The following is a 26,078-nucleotide window of genomic DNA, read 5'->3' as shown; positions in this document are numbered from 1 at the left end:
CAAATTCATCCTACCATGGTTTGTCCAGTCGCATAGCCGTTCTAAATCTTTCTACAGCTCCTTTGTCTCCACCACTCTCCCTTTTGAAGTGCCATCAGCATTTTCAACAAGCTCGTATGTCCAGATCATTATTGTAGATTAGAAACAGAGGTAGGAGGACTTCAGTACTGCACAGAACATTTTCACATTACTCCCATCATAAGTACTCCACGCTTCCTATTTAATCAACGTCTTGTGCTCTGCCCTGGATTCCTGTGGGGTTTGAGTTTTAATCAGATGGAAATTATTCAAAGCTGCCGAAAAATCCAAGGGAACTACATCATGGCATAACATATGCAGCTTCCCTGAAGAAATCAAGGTTCAAGCAGGAACCTTACGCTCTAAGTCAAGGCTGGCTGTTTCTTATTAAATTAGTGTTGTACAGGTACTTCTCCAGCCAACTCCCCAGAATAGTAATCACCAATATGGAACTGCAGTCAACAAAAGTAATCAAATACTAGGTTTCACCTTGAGGGTATTGACCTTAAATCAAACAAAGTTATTTGGATCCCACAACGAGAACTTGTCAAGCCACATTTGGAATAATGTGAGCTGCTTTGGCCACCTTGTCTTGAAATAAACCAGGAGTTATTGGAAAAGATTTACAGGAAGAGCAACAAGAACGACTTCAGGAGCTTCAAACTTAAAGTTCAAGCTGAGAGAACTGAACTTGCTTTCAATTTTTTTAAAAATGGACGGTACATACACCGACTGCTTAATCCGAATGTTCATGATTCCCAGCATCAGCTTTGCACAGTTTCTGCATCGACCTATCCTCCCTCTGCTCAACATCTACAGGATTAGCACCCAGTAGATGAATTGTTGTCCTATTTAGTTTGGATGACTGTCTACAACAACAACAAGATTCCATTTATAGAGCGCCTTTCACGTCGGGAGGACGTCCCAAGGCGCTGCACAGTTGGGTCTATTGAATTCTCTCCACTAAAACATCCTTCCCTTCACCATTAGCTTCTCCTTTTATCCTACTAAGTTCTCTCTTCTTCAGTAATACTTTGTCTTACATCTTTTGGATCTGAGCACTGTCAGGTAATCAGATTTTACTACAATCCGTACTGAACTCCAGCATTCTCTCTAACTACAATGAAAGTTCACCAAATGTGAACTACTCGATCCAGCCTCTTTTATATACTGCTATTAACATAACAATTTACCATAGGTGTGTGTTATTTACCACTGAACATGCTTGATTGCAGGATTAGAGTATCCTGATTGATTCGCTCTGTTTATCTGTGGCCTTTGGGATCTTGTCCCGATACACATAGATGCCTCTACATTTAGTCACCCTCTTATTTTCACTTCCTCCAAATTTGGTATGATCAGAAAACTTAAAGTTTCTTTCTGGCCCCACTTACACATTGTTTATGTATGATGTAAATAGTGTCAACCCTGAGGCAGCCGACTAATTGTCTCATTCCATGCAATGCAGCACCATGTACCACTACCTTCCTATGATTCATCCGATTTTCGATCCATTTCAGCAATGTCCCCTCTCATTTTGTCCCTTCCAGCTATGAGAACCCACGCTGTGTCAAAACCTTTGCGGCAACATTTCTACTACACATGTATCATTGTGAGTTCAGATAATTTGTGCAAGAGGTATTATGAATGAACAGGGGAATTTGCGGTCTCATGAGGCACTCTTCCAGAAAAGAGACACAACCATTAATACAAACTGACAAATGAGCTCCAAGACAATGACGACATTTCATAATATTTGAGGATAGTCATAGGAATAAAGTAAAATTTCACTTTATCGTTAAATGAAAACTTAAACTTTCCTCAGCTTTGCGAAAAGTAAGAAGCAAGCACATTATGCCTTGTTACTTTGAATAATAAATGCAGTAGTTGGTGCTTTTAGGCTTAATGCATAGGGCTGACTGTGAGCAGGAAGCTCCTGTTGCGAGCAAGTCCCACAGTCCACAAGAAGATCAGTGTAGTCAACCAACACACTAGACAAAATATTTGGAATGTCTTGCCATCCATAGGAAGTGGCAAAGACAAGAGTGCCTTTAACAGCAGATAATGTGTCTAGTTGTTGAAAGGTTATAAAAGGGTATTTGAAAGTCACAAAGGAATATGAATTGGAACGCATTTGAGCAGCGGACACTGAACTGTCATTGATACCTCTTCCTCTTCTACAGGTGTGCTTTCTCTGCCCGCTCACTTCAGTTTATACAATGATGGATTGTCAAGCAAGGATGGCCGTGCTGACGCTTACGCTCAACTGGAGCTGCGAACCCTGGAACAGTCTTTACTAGCAACCTGTGTCGGCAGCATTTCTGAATTGAGTGAGTTAACCATTTGCTTCATGTCTTCCCTACTTTTCTAGTCTCAAAATGTTTGTTGTAACAAGCGTCCCAGATAGCTCAGTTAATTGATCTGAACTAGGGAACAGAAGATTCTGGGTTTGAATCCGTACACGTCTCCACTCTGTCCATCACCCTTTCAGGATCATTAACATGAATGCTATGTCTAAAAAAAATTCCCTCTTCTTGCTGTGGGGAGACGGAAAAAGTTGGGGGATTGGTCCTGGAGATTTATTGGCTTTGGGATCCGGCATTCCTGCAGTTATCTGAGGCATTATAGATGGTGTGCCACCCTGTCTGGCTCATCAATGAGGCCATGAAGACAAGTCATCAGCCTTCCAAGCTAAAGCCTCAGTGGGCAAGGTAATCATTAGTTGAATAAGTATGAGTATCATGAAACGTGCCTTCAGCTTGTAACCTGAGTTAAGTTAGCCTTATTAATTGTAAGTGAATGCTTCTAAGTTAATCGCCCTTGCAGCTTGTGGTGGCCAAGAACAGTGGGATCTTCTTCTTCTTCCCATCACACCTATTTCTGCTAATCCACTTATGTTCTTCTAAGCTTTAAACCTGGCAAAAATCCAGTCTAATAGTTCAAAACCAATTGAAGAAATCTCATGTTACCCTTCACCAATTCACAACTCTAATTGATTTGGAGTCCTGTAGCTCAGTGGTTAGAGCACTTGCTTTGCAAGCAAGACACCTGGGTTCAATTCCAGGCAGGGCGAAACCTTGGGCAAGTTTCCTTACTCCACATGCCTAATAATAATCCCTCCAAAAACCCCAAAAACAATAATAAATTGGTCATTTTCAATCTACGACTGTTTGTGGGACATTGCTGTGCGCAATTGGCTGCCGCGTTCGCCCACAAATATACAGTCAATTCACTTTACAGTATATTCTGTGAAGCGCTTTGGGACGTCCTCCCGACGTGAAAAGCGCTATATCAAATGCAAGGATTATTATTATTATTATTATTATAACAGTGTCTTAGAGTAGTATAGAATGGATTGAAGATGTGGAAAATAAAGGCTTCACAGGACAAGAGCGAGTGAGCGCTTTTAGGTTGACGGGGAACCTTAGTCTTAATACGACCTATACCATGGAATGGTTAGAGCACAGAAGGAGGGCATTTGGCTGAGTTAGTGCCAGTTCCCCCAGTGGAGTTCACCATCTATCTGGATGTGTTTCAAAGCATTCCCTGTGTCAGTGTGAGCAGATTCCCATGTTTCACCGTGGCCTGTGGCTTTGGCCTGTGTGTTCACATTAGCACCGGTTTTTGAAATATCTCTGCAGCCATCAATTTGGCTGGAGTCCGGAAGTCTCCTCATTTACTTTCGGGATATTTTTTTTCACACTCACTCTTCCTCCAGTAGCACAAGAGATTGTCTGTAATACTCTTTCATGAATACGTTTGTCGGACTTGGAAGGTTTATATTTATGAAGCTGTTTATTAAAAAGATACAGCCACACACACATATACAAAAAGTAGAGAATGTATGCCTTCCAAATGTTTGTCTGACATTTAGATTCCAGTCAGACGCTTAATTATAGTAACTGTTTTTTTTAGAATCAATTGGCTGTGGTATTCTTGGCTAGAAAGACAGATATTTCTACAACTTAAAGAGCTGTGAGAAGCTACAGCTTATTACACTTGTTTTTTGCTTCGATGTATTGGCACAAGGCAGGATTTCCAGAATTGCCCAGTCCCATGAATGGAATCACTGTACAGGTTTAGGGTTGAAGGCGTTTCTTTTAAAAAGACAAGATTCCTCGGCCCAGCCTACACAGGCACGGTTACAAATGGCAGCAGAGAATGGCACAGTGCTAGACCATGTCCGAGATTAAACCTGCTGTGCCACCAAAGGAAGCGCTGACTGGGGAGAGATGCCTTATTCATATGGCTTTAAATTAAAAAGGAGAAATATTTGGTAATGAAAGTTATTCCCAGCCACAGGCTTGCCTCCTCCTTCAACACAGCTGCCCCTTTCAAAGTACGTTCTCTTGATAACCCGCCAACACATACACACGCTCACACGGACACACACACACACACACACACACACACACAGAACCACACGCTCACTAATGGAGAAACGTTACTGAGCACACTTGCAGTACTGTAAAGTTCGCACATTTTTTTTTCTGCTTGACCCCAAAGGCAACTCTCTAGAAATAATCAGAACTGTGAACTCTAATTTCCCCCTCCCACCCAAACCAAAACCACAATGACAGTTCAGAGATTTCCTGCGTTGATATGCAATCCAGGTACACGATAGCTGGTTTTCTATCTGAATTGTCTCCGATACTGGAATCCAAAGTTAAAATAAAACCATAAAATTCAACCTTGCAGGAAAGATGGCAGAACACGGCATTATGCTATCACATTGCCATTGCCTGCAGCATAGCCCCAAGGCTGGAGCAAGAGACTTTACAACAGAAGAAAGCTGTCACTGAGACATTTTACATTTGTCAATTAATGCTAATGAATTCACACACGAGGGAGAAGGGAACCCTTTCATGAGGAAGAAGGGAATATAGAAGGATGTGGGAAAAGGATAGGGAGAGAGAATTAAGATGGGTAGGGAATATAAACACAAGGATGGTATAATTGGGCTGAATGGCCTGGTTCAGTGCTGTTCAGTATATATAATTCTCTGTAAAAATACACACAACCTAGAGGATATGTATCGACTATGATCAACGGGTTTATTGTGCATATTAATTGGGCACCAGTATGGGGAAAAATCCTCGAAATTAGTTTTTTTTCATGCACCGATCAGTATCAGGTTCGATTCCTGGGCGAAAACTTAGGCAAGTCTTGTTTCTCCACACGCCTCTGTTTACCTAGTAGTAAGTTGTTAGTCGATTGACGGATCATTTTCCTGGGGTAATAATCCCTTCTTCAAAAATAATTGGTCACTCAATCCATGACTGTCTGTGGGACGCTGCTGTATGCAATTGGCTGCCACGTTTCGTCCACAAATTAGAGTCAATCCACTTTACAGTATTTTCTGTGAAGCACTTTGAGACGTCTCAACAATGTGATAAGGTGCTATATCAAATGCAAGGATTATTATTAGTGTTGTAATAACAGGAATGAGATGGGTCTGTGTATATTGGATATTCTACTATTATCAGGAGCAATCCTTTCATTACATGCTTGGAAATCCTAATAGAAACACTTCACAGAAAATTACTGTGTGATCATTTGGTGCTGATAGACCCTTAGTACAGGATGCATTCACATACATCACAATGATACACACATTCCTTTCAATTAGTCTGCTCAGAGCTATTTATACCCATTACCAAGATTTCAGTCCACTTGCATAAATTACTCCGACTTCAGTGGAGAATGCCATCAAACTGCTCCGAATTTGCAATTTGAGGTTAATCCATCCACAGTAATTGACTGAACTAATGTTTTATTGCGCTAGTGTAAATGATCCATTGATTTGGTTAATTTAAACTTACGAACAGATGAAAATGCTCAGTTGACACCTAGACTGTTACTGCCGTCTGCGTTACTGCTGGGATGAACCTCACTTCCTTTGTCCTTAATGTGCCACTTTCAGTTGCCAGAAAAGAACGATACAAAACTCTGGGCCATTTGTCTGTAAAATAGCTCTGGTCTCCTCCAGCTGGAAGGAGCTGAAACTCAGAAGCCACACGTCTCTTGGATCTCAGTTCCGACACAAAGACTATTAAACACACTTGGATTCAGGCTGCGAGTAAAAATCACATTGGCCCAGTGTTTGGATACAAGTTTGTACAGAAGCTGTTACCTGAAGCTGTTAGCTCCGCCAGTACCTGAACCACATTTAATTTCCTTAATCCATTCGTATCTGACAACCATTGTTTCCCATTCTTATTCACACTCTGCCTGTACTGTACTCTGCCTATGGGGTTTGGGCATGAATTGGAAATCTGTGCCAGCCAGTGTGACTTTCACCACTCAAGAGTTATTTTAGCAAATTTAGGGAACCTTCGCTTTTCTTTTCGTCACCAGCTGTAAGGCTCACAATCAGATGGTCGCAGATTATATGGTGATCTTTGTTGCGTGCATTGGGAGGATATCCATGCCTGTGTGTGTGTGTGTATGAGAAACTGGAGATAAAAATAACATTGAAATATCAGATTACCTAATATATCAGACGCAACAGGTACTTAGATCCATTCCATTTATTTCAGGTAACTGGAAGAAGCTGAGTATGAATTTGTGCATGTGGCTCATATTTCTATTAGTTACAGAAATGTGCTGCTCGGTCTTTCATTACATCCCATTACAAGTCTGCGGAATAGAATAATTGAACAATTCTCATCCAGATACATTCAGTCAAAATTACACCACAGTTTAAAACATTACTTGCAAGAATTTCATTGGCAAAAATGCTGCAAGAAGTCGACCTGTTCCTAAAAAAAAAGTCTACGTTTTTTCCCCTTTACACATATATTCTGTGATGGGATTTGAGATGTCTTAACGAGACGTAATAAGGCGCTAGATCAAATTCAAGGATTATTATTATTTTTATTGTTATTATTATTACCTAGTGTATGTGCTAATTCGGAAATGTGTCGTTATTGAAGAGCAGATACGATCTGAACGCAAATAGTAATAATCCTTGCATTTGATATAGCGCCTGACCGCAAAGTTTTGAGCTTTGTGAGCAAAATAAGTTACGTTCCTGCCGTAAATCAGATGGACGTGAATAAAAATGAATTGTGCTGCGGCGGTTTGGTTTTGTTGCCTATGCAGGTGATCTGGTGTCACGGGCGATGCACCACCTGCAGTGCTCGAATACGCTGCCACCAGGAATGAGTCCCTGCCGCCATGGCAGGCAGCAGCCGGTCACATGGTCCCCAGACGCCCTCCACACCCTCTACTACTTTCTCCGCTGCCCGCAGATGGAATCGATGGAGAATCCCAACCTGGACCCACCGCGAGTATCCCTCAACAACGAAAGGTACCGTTCACGTGTCATCTATTCCTGACTTTAACCTTCCATCCTCTTAGTCACATTCCAATGCAGTGCTGGGGAGGGGTGGGGGTTGTTGCATTATTGGAGATTCCGTACTTTGGATGAGATGTTAAACTGAGGTCCCATCTGCCTGTTCAGGTGGATATTAAAGATCCAATGGCACTGTTCGAAAAGAGAAGGGAGTTTCTCCTGGTATCCTGGCCAAAAATCTCCCAAATAAAATTGGTGACTCACTCCATGGTACATTGCTGTCTGCAACTGGCAGTATCATATTAGACTATGTGATTCCAAGTCCTGATGAGTGTTATTATTAAAGGCAATAATACAATAATGTTGTTGTCTGATGTAGTGCCACAATTTAATCTTGCCAACGATCGATTATCTCTGTTTGCTCTTTTCATCAAAAAAACTCGGTTTTAAACTTTTTCAAAAGTGGTAATTGATATACTCAAGCACAGTTCCCTGCATTAGTTAGAGAATTAGGCCATATACCCACAGCTCTGTGGGGGAAACATACCTCTAATCTCATATGCATGTGAAGTTGTTAATTTTATAGGCTTCTATTTGCGTTCTATGGTTGAAGAAAGAAAGGACTTGTGTTCTACATTCCTCTCAACATTTTATATCTAGTACTTGTATCATATCTCCTGGAAAAGCTGTAATAAGTTCATCCAAAGGACATTCCCTCAGGCAACATTAAATCCTCCTTCACAGTGTTTGCTTCACAGGAAAGATTGAGTAGCAGGAAAGTTTTGCCAATCACAATGTTCTGCTTTGCTCTGGAATTGTAAGACATAAGTGAGTGCTGCATTTGTCTATAAGAACAGTCATTGCCTTCGACGATAATTACCTGTGAAGCAAGCGTGATGAGAGTTTGTGACATGATAAGGCGCGGTAAGGAAAAAGCAAGTTCTTTCTTTTGATATCAAAACAAAATCCCTGAATAACAGTGTCATTTGGTAAACCTCATCCCTTCCTGGGAAAACCCACTTGGAACTTTTACGAGAATTCTGCACTAAATATAGAAAACAATCGAGTCTGCATTAGTGATAGAGCAACACAAACAGCGGATGGTAATAAACAGCACACTTGGCTACATCAATTTCCTGGTGATATTGTGAAGAAAATGAGACAGAGACTCTACCAGGATCCTGCAAACCCTTGGAGGCCAGAAGGCGTAGTTAAAGTTTGAGAAACAAACCAGTTGCTGTCATCATTTAAGCTTCCTTTCCCTCCCCCACCTCCCCGCCTATTTTGCAGAAACATTTTTTTTTATTGTAGGTTTAGGTGCAGTAGGATCCATTTGAATTGGACGAGATTCAATTAGTGAGAAGAGGCTCCTTTTTACATTCAGCCCCGCAGAATTCCTGATCCAGGCACAGGATTGCGGATAAGGATTGGAATTGTTGGTGGAGATTCAGCCACATTCCCACCCCAGAGAAACCAGTTGTGCTGCTTGAAACATCCATCAAGGATGCGACTGTGTGCTTCAACGGGAATTGCATCTGACCGGAACTTTTCCTGTAATATTTGGAGACCAAGGACCCTAAAATCCATCAGCTCACAGCCGGTTTGCTGAGCAGCAATGAGGAATCCTGTACATTGTGCAGAACCCTCTCGTATCTGCTCAGGAAACCAGCTAATGCACCACAGACTGAAGCATGGCTTCCACTTGTCCCCTTGAATTCATTTGCTGAACTCTTTCCACAGGCAGATTTAGAGTGGGATACGATACCTTTGGACGAAAGTGTCATTGTGTTCAATTCATTGTGTGTTTACAGGGCCTCGCTAGTGACAACGGCTGTGAGCCTGTTCAGCCATTGAGGTCACGGCAGATCCTTTAATCGCAGCTCCCCACCTTTCTCCACATCGCTTAATACTTCTACTAATTTAATAATAAATATTCCTGCTCATCCCTCACGCCTTCTGTTCTACCATCAGCGGCCGCACTTTCAGCCTCAACTTCCTAAAACTCTGGAACACTCTCCCTCAATCCCTCCGTCATGCTATTAAGCACTTTGAGTGAGAGGCTTCTATATCAAGCTATTGTTGTTATTTACTAACCGCTATCTATCTGCCATTTAAACATCCAAATTAATTCTGCAGCTTTCTGGGGCATCCCATATTTTCGCAACCCAGTGATTACCTTCAGAGTAATAATTAACCCATTAGAAGTGTATGGTGACAGAGAGAGGAAAGGGTGATCAAAAGCAGAACTTATTGGTTTATATTCAGAGAACTGGTTGCAGAATCCCTGTTTAAAAAAAAAAAAAGTTTTTTGGAAATGCCTTCAATAGAAACATTGGGAAACCATGGGTGGAATTTCCTCCCCGATTGTAGTGAATGGAAAAAATATTCCACCCTCTGTGTAAATAGACGATCATTGACACGCTCCAAATCAAGATTGAGTTGTCAGCCGGACTTGTTTTGTAGGTTACATAGAAAGATTGTACACAGATGAAGCTAATTACTGTGAGCGTTTTCTGGTAGTTCACTCTTGTGTCGTTCATTAGTTTAGGTAGAAAATTCTACTTAAACACATTATATTTCCCACTGTGCATCAGTGTTGAGGCAAACAAGATTTTATTGCTATACTGTCAAACCAGAGCCCTTTTTAAGAATCCATTGAACGCAGAACGCAAACCCACAGCGGGATTTCTCTATTGTTACATTGGCTGCTTCACTCCTGTTTAATAAATAATCTGCTCTGTTTTGTTCCCTTTCCACCAGGCCCTTCATGCTGCTGCCTCCGCTAATGGAATGGATGAGGGTGGCCGTCACTCACGCTGAGCACCGCCGGAGCTCCACTGTGGACAGTGATGATGTGCGACAGACTGCTCGCTTACTGCTACCCGGGCTGGACTGTGAGCCACGGCAGCTGAAGTATGTGTAATACTCCTAACAGCAAAGCTACTCAATCATATGAAACAGGGCAAAGGGGTGCCATCGCTTTGTATATTTTCACTGTGTTTAGGGTGTGGGTGGTTAAGCCCTTTTTTGTTTTGCTTCTCCAATTTTCTCCTCTGAAGGGCTTTACTGAGGTTTGGGTACGGATCCACTTATGTCGCTCCGAATCATCACCCAAACAGCCATTTGTCAAGCTATTCCACACGAGTTTCGTGCTACTGCAGTGACTCCACCATGGGATGGAGAAACGCCAAGATGCCACCACTAAGTGGAGACAAGGTCGCCAGCTAAGGGCAGGGTTGACTGTAAGCTGGGGTCACCCCTGGCTTTTGGAGCAGGAGTGACAAAGACTTGCACGAGTGTTCACGTTCACTGCTCAGTCTCAGTTACAGCTCAGAGCTTTGAAATCGTGATGGACAACAAAAGCAGCGAAATGTATTGAGCTGCTTCTCGCGATTGCCCCTAAAACCATCTGTATTACTTCTGCACAGAACGGAAGACTCTTTCAGCTCATTTCGAAGGCTGGACGCCAAGGCTGCCACTGCCAAGTTCCAGCAGGACCTGGGGTTCCGCATGTTAAGCTGTGGGAGGACAGACCTGGTCAATCAGGCCATCGAGCTCTTAGGACCGGATGGGGTCAATACCATGGATGACCAGGTAGAACCTATTTATATGGGGACCAATGTTACAGCCATTAATTTAAAAAATAATGTTTTCGGCAAAAAGCTTAGCAAAGTGCAATTGAACACTATCTTCCTATCACAACCAAGTGTCTGTCTCCACTTTCAAAGAAAACTTTTAAAGGTGCGTTGAATGATCAGTCAACATCTGCAGTAAAATTTAATTACCCCCCCAATTATTTGGTCATTCAATCCACGTTTGTTTTTGGGACACTGTTGTGTGCAAATCCCTGCTGTGTTTCGTCCACAAAATATATTCAGTCAATTCACTTTACAGTATATTCTGTGAAGTGCTTTGAGACATCTTGAAGACATGATAAGGCGCTATAACAAATTTAAGCATTAATATCATTAATATCATTATTATTATTAACAGTTATTAATAACAGTTATTATCATTATTATTATCCACCCGATGCGCGAGCAAGCCAGACATGAGACTGCACCGTATGGGTTGCAAAGATTTAATTATTCTCTGCAGATGCAGACCGGGAAGCAGACTCATATCATTCAACCCTCGTCTTCAGTTGTCAGTAACCAGATGTCCAATAGCACACAATTAATACTGTGTGCACAAACAGTGCATCAGTACAAACAAATTAATATGTAATGTCATTAATCAAACGGCAAGTAACAGACAATCACCGACACCTATTGTCCGCGTGTTGTTGTAGCTCCTTAACCTAATCTGGTCATTTCTCCGCTCGTAAACAGTTTTGCACATCGCACACCTGGGGTTTGCACCCATATTCCAATAACAGAATGTGCATGAAGGTCACTCCAGTTTTAGTATGCTTTCCAAACTCAACCAATTCAATTGACCCAGGAACAGTTTTGACTAATATCATATTGAATTATCATCCGTTTATAGGCATTCATTTTGATGCCGAGATTGTGCCACAGTGTGGCAAATAGATGAGCGAATAGAACCTTAATAATAAACCATCTTGAATGATATCTCTGTTTGACTGAGCCTTTACTCGACATCTTAAAATCTGTCATTTCCCACCGTGATATTCGTTAAGCACTTTGGGAAGGTGTTTTATGAATGCAAGTTTTTGATTGTCATTGGACGGGGCTGGTTTTTAGATGTGGTGCGTAAGTGTGTGGAGAAAGGTTACAAAACACCCAGTAGCTGCTGTTAGTACAGTAGTAAAGATCAAAAGAGCTCTTAATTTCATCTTTTAATAATAATAATCCTTGCATTTGATATAACGCCTTCAAGACGTCTCAAAGCGCTTCACAGAATATACTGTAAAGTGAGTCGACTGTGTAATTTGTAGTACTTCAATCACATCCAGAATCCATTCCTGTCCTGCTCCCAAACCCGCACTGCTGACAAACAGTCCCTAATGCCATCACCCTGTGTGCCATATCAATGCTCAGCCTTTGTCACTCTCACCCTCTCGCTCTCTGCGTCGTGCAGGGGATGACGGCGCTGATGTACGCCTGTGCTGCCGGAGATGAAGCCATGGTCCAGATGCTGATTGACGCCTCTGCAAGACTGGAACTCTCAGTGAGTTGCTTTATTTCTGATCGGAAACCGCGGCAAATCGTCCAGAAGTGGCTCTCTCTTGGGATCGTTCTGAAATAGAGTTTGCGTTGTTCTTGTACGGATAATCATACAACGAGAGTACGTGACCATCTCTTCTTCCTCTCCCGTCAGGTTCCCAGCGGCAGTCAGCGTTGCCCCTCTGTGCACCCCGACAGCAGGCATTGGACCCCGCTCACGTTCTCCGTGTTGCACGGACACATCCCGGTCGTTCAGGTAACAGAACAGTCACAGCAGAGCAAAGCCAGCGGAGGCAGACACACACACCCCTCCTTTTCTTTGGTCAACAGAAATTTATTTAAAATCATCTCTCATAAAGTTCACATCGACGAATGGGGATTAATAAGCTTAACTCCGATACAAACAGCGCCAGTTTCCTCGAAAACAACTCGATCTAGTGTGACGTGGGATTGATTTGATATTGATACAATAATACGAAGTGAGCAACTATCAGTGGAACAGGAGCTCGAGGAAATAGAAGACTTTGAAGTAGAAGCTGTCTGTTTTGCTCTGACTCTCATCTCTTTTTCGTATCTCGTAATTGTTTTCTCCTCTTTCCTTTTCAATATAAATGCTACAAAACACTTTGACCCCCTTCGGCCTGGCCCCACAGCTTCTCCTTGATGCCGGGGCCCACGTGGAAGGAGCCCTGATCAGTTCTGGGGAAGACAACTGTGGAGAGACACCTCTTCAGCTGGCCTCAGCCGCAGGTATTCTCTCATCTCTCCATTCATCTCGGGACTCGGTGTTTTAACCGTATAAATGGCCCGGTGGCAGATGAAACTCGGAACATGTTTCCGCAAACCAAAAACTTCAGTCTACGTGACGCATATTTTCCTTACCGATGCACCCACTTCAAATTTAATGTTGGCGATGAATTAATTCAATTAACCTGTTCATGGCAGGCACGTTAAATTTATTATGACTGAATCATTAAAATGAAAGTGGCATCGGTGCGAGAATCAGCACTCGGCAAGTGAATCAGAGCTCGTGCGTATGTTACTCTCAGTGGCGTTGTTGCTGTAACGTTGTTCGAGCGATGTTTAATATTGAACATTGCCCTCCTGGCCAGGTAACTATGAGCTGGTGAGTCTGTTGCTGAGCCGAGGTGCCGACCCCTTGCTGAGTATGCTCGACACCAACGGAATGACGTCAGCTCTTCACGAAGACATGAATTGCTTCAGCCACGCGGCTGCCCATGGCCACAGGTAACGCAGCCAGTGGTTCAATGTGGACCTCGCTCAGCTCAGGCCCTGCACAACCTGATACAGCATATACAAACCCACAGTGAAGCTCTGCCAACCAGCCCTTAGGATAAGTCGTCGACTCCACATAACCTGTCACTCGCTCAATAGTCCAACGATTCGAGTGCTTTGTACTTTTGAGATGCTATGCTTTGGAGAACTAGTCAATTCTGATACATGGTCGTTTGAGCTTTTCCCATGGGGGGAGGTGAAGAGTTATCAGAGTTTCACTGTATTTACTTAAACAATGAGAAACAAGTTGGGGGCACTTATTATTTTGAGAGTCATCCACCAAGTCTGCAGTGTGATGGGAGTGGAAAGGGTTATGCGATAACACCTTAAACAATGCAGGCAATGCCAGATGTAATATGACTGAGCGTTTTTAAGGTAAAAGTGACAATATTTGCTATCGGTCTTAACCATTAGCACCAGGTAAAGCCCGTCATGGTTTGAAGTATAAAAATTAGGATCTCAGCAAAGGTGATGAAGTGGGGTTGGTTGGTCTCACACTGAAGCACACCAGGTAGATTCCAAACACACAATTTACCAGTCAAACCAACATTTTCACCTCTTTTCAGGGGGAATTCTGTTAAGTGATTCTTGGAGTTTGAATCAAGCAAATGCTGCGGCGCTCTGGGTTTCGCTACCCCACGTGAGGGGCGCTACATACACACAAGTTGTTGTTGCTGTGCTTCTGACCATTTGATGTGACATTTTCTCACAAACTAGGAACGTGCTGCGCAAGTTGCTGACACCACCCCAGGCCCCAAAGAGTGACGTCCTTTCCCTGGAAGAGATCTTAGCAGAGGGTGTTGAAAGCAGTACCTCGAGTATCGGCAGCATTAATGAAGGGCAGGTTAAACTCTGCAAAGCCAGGACTAAGGCCTTACAGGAAGCCATGTATTACAGTGCTGAGCATGGCTACCTTGATGTCACGATGGAACTGAGAAGCCTCGGTAAGTGATTGGACTCGATCTAAAATGCTTTGAGGTTTCGCCACCGGATTGCTTTTGAAACATTGCTCCATTACGAGCAACAGTGAAAGGGGCAGCAGAGGTGCCAATCTTCTCGTGAGACTGTTTAGGCGGACGCAAAGGTCCCATAACACGGTTTGTAAAGAGAAGGGAGTTTCTCCCAATATCCCGGCCACCAATCCTCCAGATTAACGACGACGACAGCAACAACTTGCATCTATATAGCGCCTTTCATGCGGGGGAGCGTCCAGGGGCGCTTGAATTTGTCATTCACACCAGGCCTGTTTGTGAGACCTGTGTGTACGACAGCCACGATTGCCTACAAATGCATTCCCTATTGTAATTGCTGCAAAGTGCTCTGAGACTTCTGGCCGGGTAAGTATTATATGTACTGTGTTATTACAGTGGGCCTCAATTCTGCCATCTGGGCCTTTCCTGCAGGTGTCCCCTGGAAACTGCACGTGTGGATCGAGTCTTTGAGGACCTCACACCACCAATGCAGATACCCTGTTATGCAGTACCTGTTGCGTGAGTTTAGTACAATCAAAGAGGAAGATTACAATGAAGAACTGATCAACGAGGGCCTACCTCTGCTGTTCGATATTCTCCAGAATAGCAAGGTAAGAGGGAGCTTGGGATCATATAGTTCTAATGATGTGACTCACCGTGACTGCCGCGAAGCAGCAACATCAGCTTATGTTCCACCTGCTTCATGGTTCAGGTTGATGTTAAGTTGAGCAAGATGATTCCTGTAAATCTCAGATCAGACTCTTCTGGTATCGAATCCTGGAGAATTCCTTCAACATTTTCGATTTGCTCCTTCAGTATCGGTGTCGTTAACGTATTGTGAATTCTTAACACAGCTGCGTCGCATCAAACACGTATCACACAATGCTCCAGTGACTCTCTTGTTAAGGTCTGATGTTGGCTTGTGATTTTTGTGATGTTTGAGGTAGTTGGAAATTGAATCTGGTTAAAAAAACAACGACCTTGAGAACAGGGAAGGCTAACCACGATTTTCACCTTGAACCGATTTTCCTTTTCAAGAACGATACAGTCAATCAGCAGCTGGCCTCCATCTTTATATATTGCTATGGCAACGGACCCAGTCCCAGTATCTCTGAGGTCAAGAGAACACCACCTGCTCGACTGGGTAAGTAAATATTCCACGAACAACACAACTGATCCCTACCCTCCCCAACCCCTGACTTTGTGGGAGCACATTCCTCTCTCCTTTGCTCCCATCCTCCAAGTCCAATAAGCAGCAACGTCTCCAGATTTTGTGCAATTGACTACCATGTTTCGCTCACAAAATACAGTAATCCACTTTACAGTATATTCTGCGAAGTGCCTTGAGAGTCCCATCGACATGGTAATTATTATTATTTTCATTATCAGGTTATTTAGGTCACTGATATTTCTCCTTTTTTATTTCTAGATCCTCACTTTCTGAATAACAAAGGCATGTCGGACTTGACCTTCTTGGTAGAGGGAAAACCATTCTATGCTCATAAATTTCTGCTCGTTACTGCCTCAAACAGGTACGACCAACACGGTACTGGGTGCACAAACCGCACCTACTCTTTCCTCTACAAATCCCTTCACAGTTTGACACTTCCCTACCTCTCTGACCTGCTTACTTCCCATCCAACCTAATTCTACCTCCGACTGAAAGCAATAGAAGAGTGCGGTGTGTGATTGTGGGAGTGACTCCCATGTGGGCTGGCCTGTGATGAAGACAGTGTGGATCAGGGGAAGGCAGCGAGTGAAGTTGTCCGTTTTTCAACGTCACTGTTTGTGCTCGTGAGAGTGACTCACTAATGAGCTCCTGTTTATAGCCTTGGTTTAGGTGTGATGTGTATGAGGACGAATCAGTGAGGGTTAAAGAGGTGAGCCTCATTCTAATCTTTTCTCTTTCATAAACGCCACCTCCTCTGATGCCGTAGCTCACAGGCAGAGGGAGACCGGCTACATAATAAAGAGTTATAAACAATACAGACAAACAGTAAAATAAGAACCAGTTGTGAGTTGGGCTGTACTGAGTACTGAAGCTGGGAGAAGCAGGAGACTGGCGTATCAACCTTGAGACCAGGGAGTAAACAACACCTGTAGTAAAGCAATTACACAACGATAATTACTTCTTATCCCTTTCAATCCTTCTGATACCTGGGAACAAATCCAGTGATGGCCTTTGTGTGATGTTGTATATTTTGTCTCAATCCCGCCAGGTTTAAAATGCTGCTGACCAACAGGACATCACAAGAGAACCAGCCGTGCAAGTGCATCGAGATCAGCGAGATTAAATACCACATCTTTCAGGTACTTGTACACACAAATTGCCCAGGAAACAAGAGACCTTCATTAAAACTGCATCAAGGAGGTGAGAGGCTCTGTGCCACCACCCCTCCTCTAATTGTTTCACAGCCCTTTCTGGATTGGGGAATATGCAAGTGTAATTAATATTGGTAATAATCCTTGCATTTGATACAGCGTCTTATCACGTCTTCAAGACGTCTCAAAGCGCTTCCACAGAATGTATTGTAAAGTAAATTGACTGTATATTTTGTGGGCAAAATCTCTAATTGAGATTGGATCACGCGAGGTTTGGATATCGAAGGATGTTTGGCCTATCTAATCTCAAACCCTCTGAATACTCACTCCTCCAACTTCCCTGTGAGCTGGCCTCTGCCAACCCTTCCTCTAACAAGCTCCAGCTGGTGATAAGTTGCTGGGTTAAGAAATGCTTCTTGGGTCTGTCTTGAATTTACTCTGCATATCCCTGAATCTATAACCTTTTATTCGTGCTTCCTTGGTGCATGTGAAAGAATCGTTCTGGGTTCACTTTTTCTGTCGCTGTTCCTACACTTTACAGTAAATCCTGTGCAGTGCTTTGAGACGTCCTCCTGACATCAACGGAGCAATACCAAGTGCAAGGATAATTATATTATCCCATTTAGTACAGTTTGTACCTCTACACGGCACTGTGGTACAGATAGTCTCTCTCAAGATATTCTGATCTGACTCTCAGTTTCCTTCTAGATGATGATGCAATACTTGTATAACGGTGACACAGAATCCATCAACATGTCCATTTCCGATGTGCTGGAGGTGAGGCTTTTTCGCTATCTATAACAAATGTACCAGGGACACAACATTTTCCTTTACATAAGACCATGAAAGCTGAGATTCAGTCCTTATCGCTGCGGTATTCTACATTGAGGTGCTCACGTGGGTTAACATAGAACCTCTCCTAATACATACAGAAGTCTTGATTATTTCTTTCCCATGTTGTTTGACATCATTGTTCTTGTCTCCAGCTGCTGTCTGCAGCCAGCATGTTCCAGCTGGGACCACTGCAGAGGCACTGTGAGCTCCTCTGCACCAAAGTCATGAACCTAGAGAACTCGGTCACAATCTATCGTTACGCAAAGGTAAGCCATCCACAGCCAGTCGTACTGTAATCTCACCACATTCCCCTTATATTGCAATTGACGAATTTCAAGGTATAATAGATCTACAATAACAACAGCAGTGAGACTGCCCAACAATCCACACCCCAGCGCCCTAAAGCATAAAGGAAGCTATAGCCTGTGCCCTATAAACCTATGGGCGAAACCTTAGGCAGGTTGCCTTACTCCATATGCCTCTGTTTAACTGGCAGCAAGTAGGAACCTGATTGTTAGTCAGTTAGCAGATCGCTTTCTGAGAGTAATAATTTCTCCCCCCAAAAATTGGCCCCCCAATCCAAGACTGTTTGTGGGACACTGCTGTGTGCAATTGGCTGCTGCGTTTCACCCAACAAATATACAGTGAATCAACTTTACAATATATTTCTGTGAAGCGCTTTGAGACATCTCAATGATGTGATAAGGTGCTATATCAAATGTAAGTATTAAATGCAAAAATTATTGTAATAGACTATATTGAATGAGTTAATAGTCCCTTTATAGTGACATTTTTAAGATAAAGTAATAAAACAATATATGTTACAAGTTGTTGGATATAAAACAGATAGGACACGCTAATGAGAAGTTACACACATTCTCCTCCATTTTTTTGCTCTCAAAAAGCGAGTGTTGTGTTGGAAGTAGCTCAGTCAGACATCTAACAGTGAGTTCTCTTTAAAATCTGTCGAGGAATCAGCATGGTCCCACAGGAAACAATAAAAATCTCCATCAGAGGAATCAAATTCTGCTATGTTTCCAATGGCTGCTATAAGATTCTATATTAGGTAGACCAAAGGCAGTTCAGATAAACATGGTGAGTTCTATGATATTTTGAACAAGACACTAGCCAGCGTGTTAAGCTTCAGTTACTGTGCATTGCTTCCACAGAAAGAGTCAAGTATGTGTAATGTCTCTGCCACCAGATATTTAGCTTCGGTAAATGTTCTGTCATTTATAGAGCATTCTAAAGTGAGCAGCTTTAGGCAGCAGAAGATCATTACTGCACTAAGGAAGCAGTTAAAAAGTTTGGGTTTTTCTGTCCCGTAAGTTAACTGGGTCCCCATGTGATTTGGTTTCCTCACAGATCCACAATGCAACGGAGCTTCTTTCCTACACCGAGAGCTATTTCCTGAAAAACATGGGTGCTCTTCTTGACCAAGAGTCCTTCAGGCAACTGATCTATGGACGAAACAGCAAACTGCAGGGCCTGGAGCCTCTGCATGACCTGGAGGTGGCACTGGCCAAGAGAATGCGCTCAATCTACATCACATCCAGGGTATGAAAGCTGAGCACAAACTGAAGTGGGCCAGCATTGTGTACAGTGCTAAGGAACACCCCTTCTCCCAATTATATTTCCCACCTGGTTGTTGTTTGTTGCTGTTGGTAACTTTAACCGAGAAAGAGGTGATCATGGTATCTGTAGTAAATATCTAGCCTGGGATTCATGGCTGGAATGGAACTTGAGGTTAGACAAATCGGAAGGCTATCAGTAATGCACACTTGATGAATTTACATTCCCCTTTGCTCCCTCCCCACATTAAGTGTTGATGCACACAATGACTTTCTTACCTAAAGCGCTGCCGACAAAGGACAGGAGCAATGCAAACTCCCTGGCAACTGAAATGGGATAAACCTTCCTCTACATATTTACAGGCTTTCTGGGGCTCCCTAAGGTACAACATTTTTACACTTGCATTGTGTTGTTTGTAAGGTTGCGTTGTATAAGAAGACAGGGAGATGCCGATTTTGAAGACAAACGTGGCAGCTATTTTGCACTGAAAGGTCCCATAAACAGTCATGTGTTGAACGACCAGTTTATCTGGATGACTGCTGGCTAGCGCACCAGAAGTGCAAATAGTGTCCTGGGATCTTTATCATCCACTTGAACCGACAGGTGGAATGCACAGGGTGTCTATAACCTCCCAGATAAACCCATTCCTTGTTTTGTTGCAGTTTAAAAAAGAGGCAAGGTTATTAAGAGTGACAAAAAGTGAAACTGTTTGATTAGAACTTTTACAAAGTTCAAATTGTATTGATCTATTGGGATACATGTAGCCTGTAAGATCACCCTCCCTTTCCTTATCACTCCTCTCCCCCGCACCACAAAAACACAATGATCAATGTAAAAAAAAATCAAAGGATCAAAACTCTGATACACATGGGAGATTCAGGCTGGATCAAAGGCATTTCACTGCATCTACATTAATTGTTTTTAGCCTAGAGTGACTATATTAATAATGATGATAACGGATGATAATGTTGGAAGCTGGCTGCTTTGATCCAGGACCTTGCAAAGCATTCCCTGCATCTGACAATCACCCGTCAGAGACTGAGAACCGTGTGAATGGGCAGAGCCAACTGATAAATCGAGGTGGGGGAATGGGGGGGGAGGAGGTTTGCTCAGTGAATAAACAAGAACGATCCCAAACTGGAAATCATGCTGCCCAGTTTGACGGCAGTGATATCCTGCCCTTCCCGAGTAATCTCTGGGTGTCAGTCAGTTTGCAATGAGGGGAAGGTGCCAACAGCTCAGCACACACCAGGCACACTAGTGTTTTATCTCAATGCGAAACAACACAAACATGTTGGTTTTTAAAAAAACAGTAGTCAGTAATTTATGTGAAGCGACTTCAGTACTGTGTGTGTACCTATATATACACGGAGATGTGTAGAAACAGTAGTCAAAAGCAACCAAGTTTTTTTTTAAAAATTGTTTTGTTAAAGCTGACGATTTAATGCAGAGGACAGCAATGCTCGGGACGGTTGATTTGGAGACGGCTTTGATGGAGGCAGAGTGAGGTATTTCTGTGGCAAGTGCACTGACAAGCTGGGATTTCCCTCTTAAGACAACTTAATGCACACCCGCTGTGACCTTGTGTTCTGGGCTCTAGCAGCAGGATTCCTTTGTTTGAACACTGGGACCACTTTATATTTTCAGGAATCACGTAAACCTTGGAGTTCAGCACAATGGCCCAGTTCAAATTGCACTTTCTTCTGGCTCCGACCACATCAGAATTAAGTTCATCCACCAGAGTATTGGATCCAGGACAATTAATAAAAAAAAATCACTAAATCAACAACCTCATTTAGATTGTTCAATTCAAGAGATGTTCTGCTGATGTCAAAACTTAAAACGTTAAGGATGCAAGGGTGGAATTCATGACAATAACACAGGGAAAACATCAAATGTCGTAAAATGACATGCCACAGATGAAGTGCTTTGTTGCCAAGTAACTTAATAAGAAAAGTGGAATAAGAACGTATATTTTATCACTGTGATTCCTACTCCCAGAGGATGGCGTGCATGCATGCTCTTTTTTTTACTAATTATAGTTTATACAAATACAAATCTTTCAATCAATCTTCCCCCAAATTCCCAACAACAACAACTTGCATTTATATAGAGCCCCTCATGCAGGGAAGCATCCAGACTCAGCCTAGGTACAGTTCCATGGGTGCAAGCTCAAATTATTTTTAAAAAAAACAGTGAATAACCCTCTTAGCTTGGTTCATTCATTTTCACTCGTGGAAGTCAGAAAGCAGTGGCTTTTGGTGTCTGGATACACTCAGGCACACTGGAATATTATGTAAGTAATCTGACAAAGAATGCCATTGTTACAATCTCACTTGTGAAGGACGCAGGATTGGCACAGCATTATTAATGATCTGAAATTGGGAACATTTGGGTCTATTCTCTGCTCCTTTGTAAATTTGCCATGTTTGCTACGTGCACTTAGAATGAGATTTTCCATTAACAACCACCAAACCTGGTACATTTACCATCAAGCGAAAACAAATACCACCTCTTCAGTAACTGGTACAATAACTACCTCATTTGCTCTGTCTTTCATACCGTATACCACCATTACAGCAGTCAAGCACAGCTAACAGAAACAGAGGGATACAGAGATGTGGGAATTAAGGGCACGGAAAGGAGAATGAAGAGGCAAGGTTGTAGAGATAGTTTGGGATGTAATTTTCAGACCCATGGAGTCTATGGGATAGAGACCCATTGGTAATCCTCCAGTTTAGCTTTAGATGGATTGTGGTTCAGCAACTCGGGGCTGTTGTCTGAAGGTCATATTTGAGGTACAGTTAGGTCAGTTTCAGTAAGTGTCAAGAATGCAAGTGGGGGCAAATGTATGCGGTATGTTATCCTTTAAGATAGCCATACTGGGAAGTGCGAGTACAGACAGATGTTGTGTGGAAGCTGGAAGTTAATTAGTTACTATTTTGTATTGTGTTGTTAGCTGGTACCCAGGAAACGCAAGTTCACTACTAGGTCTCAGGATATATTTATGTTGCTTAGTATAATTGCCCCACTTTGTAAAATGTACTGTTATTTTGGCTTATTTTAGCACTGTCCAATGTTTTCAAACGCACATCGCATAAATCCTTTGGGAATTACTTGATTCACGATGATGTACACCTATGTTGGTAGGCAGGGGTGGACTCTTGAGTTTTTTTTCCCCGGGAATGTCTTGGACGAATCAAAAGATTACCGAAATGTCAGGCAAAACAGGGGGAACGCACAGAGTTGAAGCGAGTTTACTTTCAGGGAATGGAGGCACATTGAGGAGCGAGTGAGTCAATCTGTACTGCTCCGGCTCATTAGCAGTGGGGTGGGGGGCGGGGGGTAGAGAATAAGGTAACTCTACATCATCGTAACTTTCTACTCTTATTGAAAAAAATTCCTCCCCAAATAGTCAGTGAAACCAATAAGCCAAGTGAAAAGCTTTTACAGAAAAGGTGTCCTTTCTTTTGGAAACCAGTCTGACTGTAACCCTGTTGCACGACTGGAGCGATGGGTGCAAAGTTTAGCCGTTACTACGTGCTCACTTGCTCAAGTAAAAGCCAGTTCCCTCCTTCCAGAAATTCCGTTGTTGGCGGGACATTTTCCGTAGAAGCACCATTGCTATTTACTTCTGTAAATTATTGCGGTCATTTTGTTGTTTTTTTTCCCCTCCTGATTTGAGTATGTCTACAGCAAAACTAATGTGTTGAATAGAGCTGTGCAGTTTGTAAATAATGAACAATAATGGATATGAAATAGTTCTAGTTCAGGTCTATTGTGTAGAGATTTGATAGTGGGTTCCGAATTTGTTTTCACGCATGTAATTGTTTTAATTGTGGAAAGTTACTGATTGTTTGGAATGTGTACAAAAAACCAGGTCCGATCAAACAAAACACAACAATAACAAATCGATAACATTATCAATAACAAAATGAAAGCTGCATAAATGTTCAAATATAGAAAGTGGAGTAAACAGCTCCACAGTTGCCCACAAATTCAATCCGAGCAGCACTTGTTTCTACAGAGGATACTTACGGGCAGCAGCACTATGCAGAAATTATTTGTTAAATAAAGTTATGAATGACCCATACAACTGGAATAAATTCTGTAGTTTGCTGTCACCGCTCGCCATTTAGTTTTGGTCAAACCTGTTGAGTACGTACTTCAAAGTGTTCCATAAATTACACAAGCATCGGTCCTTATAAGAAGCTTTTTAAAATATAATAGTATCTACTTTATAATGCTTCTGTGTTGGTTGGAGCAGATTTTTCATCCTCTCTCTCTCCCCACACTCCCCAGCAATGGTTAAGATGAGGAAAACACTGTGCATGAGGGGGTTTGGGACAGAACTCACAAAGCTTCATCATTGTACCACCAAACCCACTTACCACAGCACCACTGTCCACATACACACATTTGGTTTTAATATTCCTCAGTGGTTATATGCACTACTTCTCAGAAGGGAGTGGTTGTAAATAAATATCGAGTAGTACTGCAGACCCATTTTTAACAGAATGTCATGGCACCAAATTTATTCTTCGTTTTATTTTCTATTCCTTCAAATAAACTTCTCTTCCACTGTGTAAAGTCAGATTTCCTCCTTAGTGTACTGCCCTGGTAATAAATCACAAACCTATAAATCTCCTCCCCGACTGTGAGAAATTCTGGTTTGTGTTTTTCGACGTATTGCTCTTAAGCATCTGCTTCACACACACTCTGCCCAAAGGCTGAAAATTACTGCATCGAAAGTGATTCGGTTGCCAACTACAATCTGTAATTAAATACAAAAACATGACATATGCTCCCAAAATAGGCGTTACATTATGTCATGCCTTAGTGGCAAGCAATTACATTCAAAAGGGCCATTTGACCAAAATAGAAGGCAGTGAGTGCACCACAAAGCCTCACAGTTGGGACAAGATCCCAGCATGGTTTTTGTATATATTTTAAAAAACATTGATTTGATATAGCCTTCCATTTAAAATTTAAAAAATACATCATTTGCTTTTGTTTAATTCAGCAGCCTCAAACTTCAGTTTCTCAATTCAGGATTCTTTGAATATCAAATTCCACAGCACAAACCTCAGCACATTGCCATAAACTATGTGACAGAACACATTCAGGGATTGTCAGGATAGCTTCGAGGGTGGAAGAGAATGTGTCACAGACAATGTGTCTAGTTTGCGATATTGCCAAACAAGGTTGGAAACGTTAATTGCGAGTTCCATTTTGCCAATTTGTGATTACTGTAAAATGATTAAACTTGCAATTTCTGAAAGCTGCCATTGTATGTTTTGAAGAAAAGCATCAGAGCAAAATGCCAAAATAAATTGCAACCCAACACATGCTACAGCAGCGTATAGACACTGTGAGGTGAAACACAGCCACTTTCTATGTTCATTAATGTGAACATTAACAAAAAAAACTGAACATCCCATACTGCCAATTGACACTGAAAGCAACAACCCATCAACAGGGGGTGAGGCCTTTGAGGTTTGCAGACACGAAACCTTCCAATGCAGCTGCAAACGATTTATCAATCTGACCTGAAACTTTCTACACATCCCGTAATAATCATATCTGTAAGTGTTGCTATGCTTTTTATCACCCTGTATGTATACACATACTCACTCCTATTAAACTAATGTTCCACTTTCTTTGGTAGCATTGCCTTTTTAATAAAACGTATATTGCTTCCGTGTGGCATGGTGTGATGGTAAAATCAATAATACTGAGTTATGATTTTTTAAAAAGTGTGAAAAATGCAACGTTGAATGTGCTAATTATCACATTTACATTTTGCCCACAAAATACAGTCAAATCACTTTGCAGTATATTCTGTGAAGCGCTTTGAGACGCATCGACGAATTCATATAGCGATAAGATGGTCTAATAGAAAAATCCGTTATAAAATTGCTAAACAATGAAGTTTCTGGCCTCCCGACTGTTTACCTGACGTCACTGTCAGTGGGGATGTCACTGTGGATAGCGGTTAGAAGCAGTGCAGATCGACAGACCTGTGAGAGACTGGGCACCAATACTAATAACTAGCGACACAGGGCAGCAGGTAGTGAAGGTAGTGAAGGTGGTGACCTGGGAGAAGGTGATGACCGGGTAGTAGCCGCTCTGCTGGCTGTTTATCTGACGTCGCAAATTAGCAACAATCTTTTTTAATACAGCCAAGTCAGAGGCAGGTAGCAGCTGATACAACCCAAGAGAGAAGCACCAAAACCGCTCTACTTGATTCTGCAGCTCGTCGGGAACTCTTGTCTATTAATAACTGGGTATGAATATCAAGAGTGAAAGTTGGCTAAACAATACACATGGCAATGTCTGTATGTTTTTGAGCATTTAAAATCTCACCATACCTTTCTGTTGTCTTCGACCTCTGCTTTTGACCACACCACAATCCCTTTCTGTTTCGTGAATTACTGCTATTTGCCTATTTTAACCAATTAGATTTCAATCACATCCCTCACACAAATCCAGGAAACCTGATACGAGTTTCAAATCACTAATTTAGAACTGCTCTAAAGCAGCTGAAGTTATAAATCGAGACCTCCTTCCTTTCCCCACCAAAAAAAAAACCTCCAGGTCGACGTCAGCATTTGAACTCCACAATGAAAGAATTATGGT

The 26,078-nt window shown here is 42.3% G+C and overlaps 1 protein-coding gene across 2 annotated transcripts in view; it reads left to right on the top strand.

Annotated features, from left to right (window-relative positions):
* abtb2b (ankyrin repeat and BTB (POZ) domain containing 2b) overlaps positions 1–26,078 on the top strand; it is an 87,705-nt gene that overhangs the window by 55,920 nt on the left and 5,707 nt on the right. Inside the window, exons 3-18 of one of the 2 annotated variants that reach the window (XM_042341316.1) lie at positions 2,202–2,348; positions 7,123–7,330; positions 10,076–10,228; positions 10,744–10,909; positions 12,359–12,448; positions 12,599–12,700; positions 13,098–13,194; positions 13,557–13,692; positions 14,458–14,684; positions 15,144–15,322; positions 15,750–15,855; positions 16,141–16,243; positions 16,931–17,021; positions 17,742–17,810; positions 18,020–18,133; positions 19,233–19,424. In XM_042341316.1, coding sequence (XP_042197250.1) covers positions 2,202–2,348; positions 7,123–7,330; positions 10,076–10,228; positions 10,744–10,909; positions 12,359–12,448; positions 12,599–12,700; positions 13,098–13,194; positions 13,557–13,692; positions 14,458–14,684; positions 15,144–15,322; positions 15,750–15,855; positions 16,141–16,243; positions 16,931–17,021; positions 17,742–17,810; positions 18,020–18,133; positions 19,233–19,424 — 2,180 coding nt within the window. Of the gene's footprint in view, positions 1–2,201; positions 2,349–7,122; positions 7,331–10,075; positions 10,229–10,743; positions 10,910–12,358; positions 12,449–12,598; positions 12,701–13,097; positions 13,195–13,556; positions 13,693–14,457; positions 14,685–15,143; positions 15,323–15,749; positions 15,856–16,140; positions 16,244–16,930; positions 17,022–17,741; positions 17,811–18,019; positions 18,134–19,232; positions 25,100–26,078 lie in introns of those variants that run through there. The other variant, XM_007887629.2, reaches the window with a different exon arrangement.

Source organism: Callorhinchus milii, unplaced genomic scaffold (genome assembly GCF_018977255.1).
Source record: "Callorhinchus milii isolate IMCB2004 unplaced genomic scaffold, IMCB_Cmil_1.0 Scaffold17, whole genome shotgun sequence".
Taxonomy (NCBI): Eukaryota; Metazoa; Chordata; class Chondrichthyes; order Chimaeriformes; family Callorhinchidae; genus Callorhinchus; species Callorhinchus milii.
This window is presented reverse-complemented; position numbering and strand designations above follow the sequence as displayed.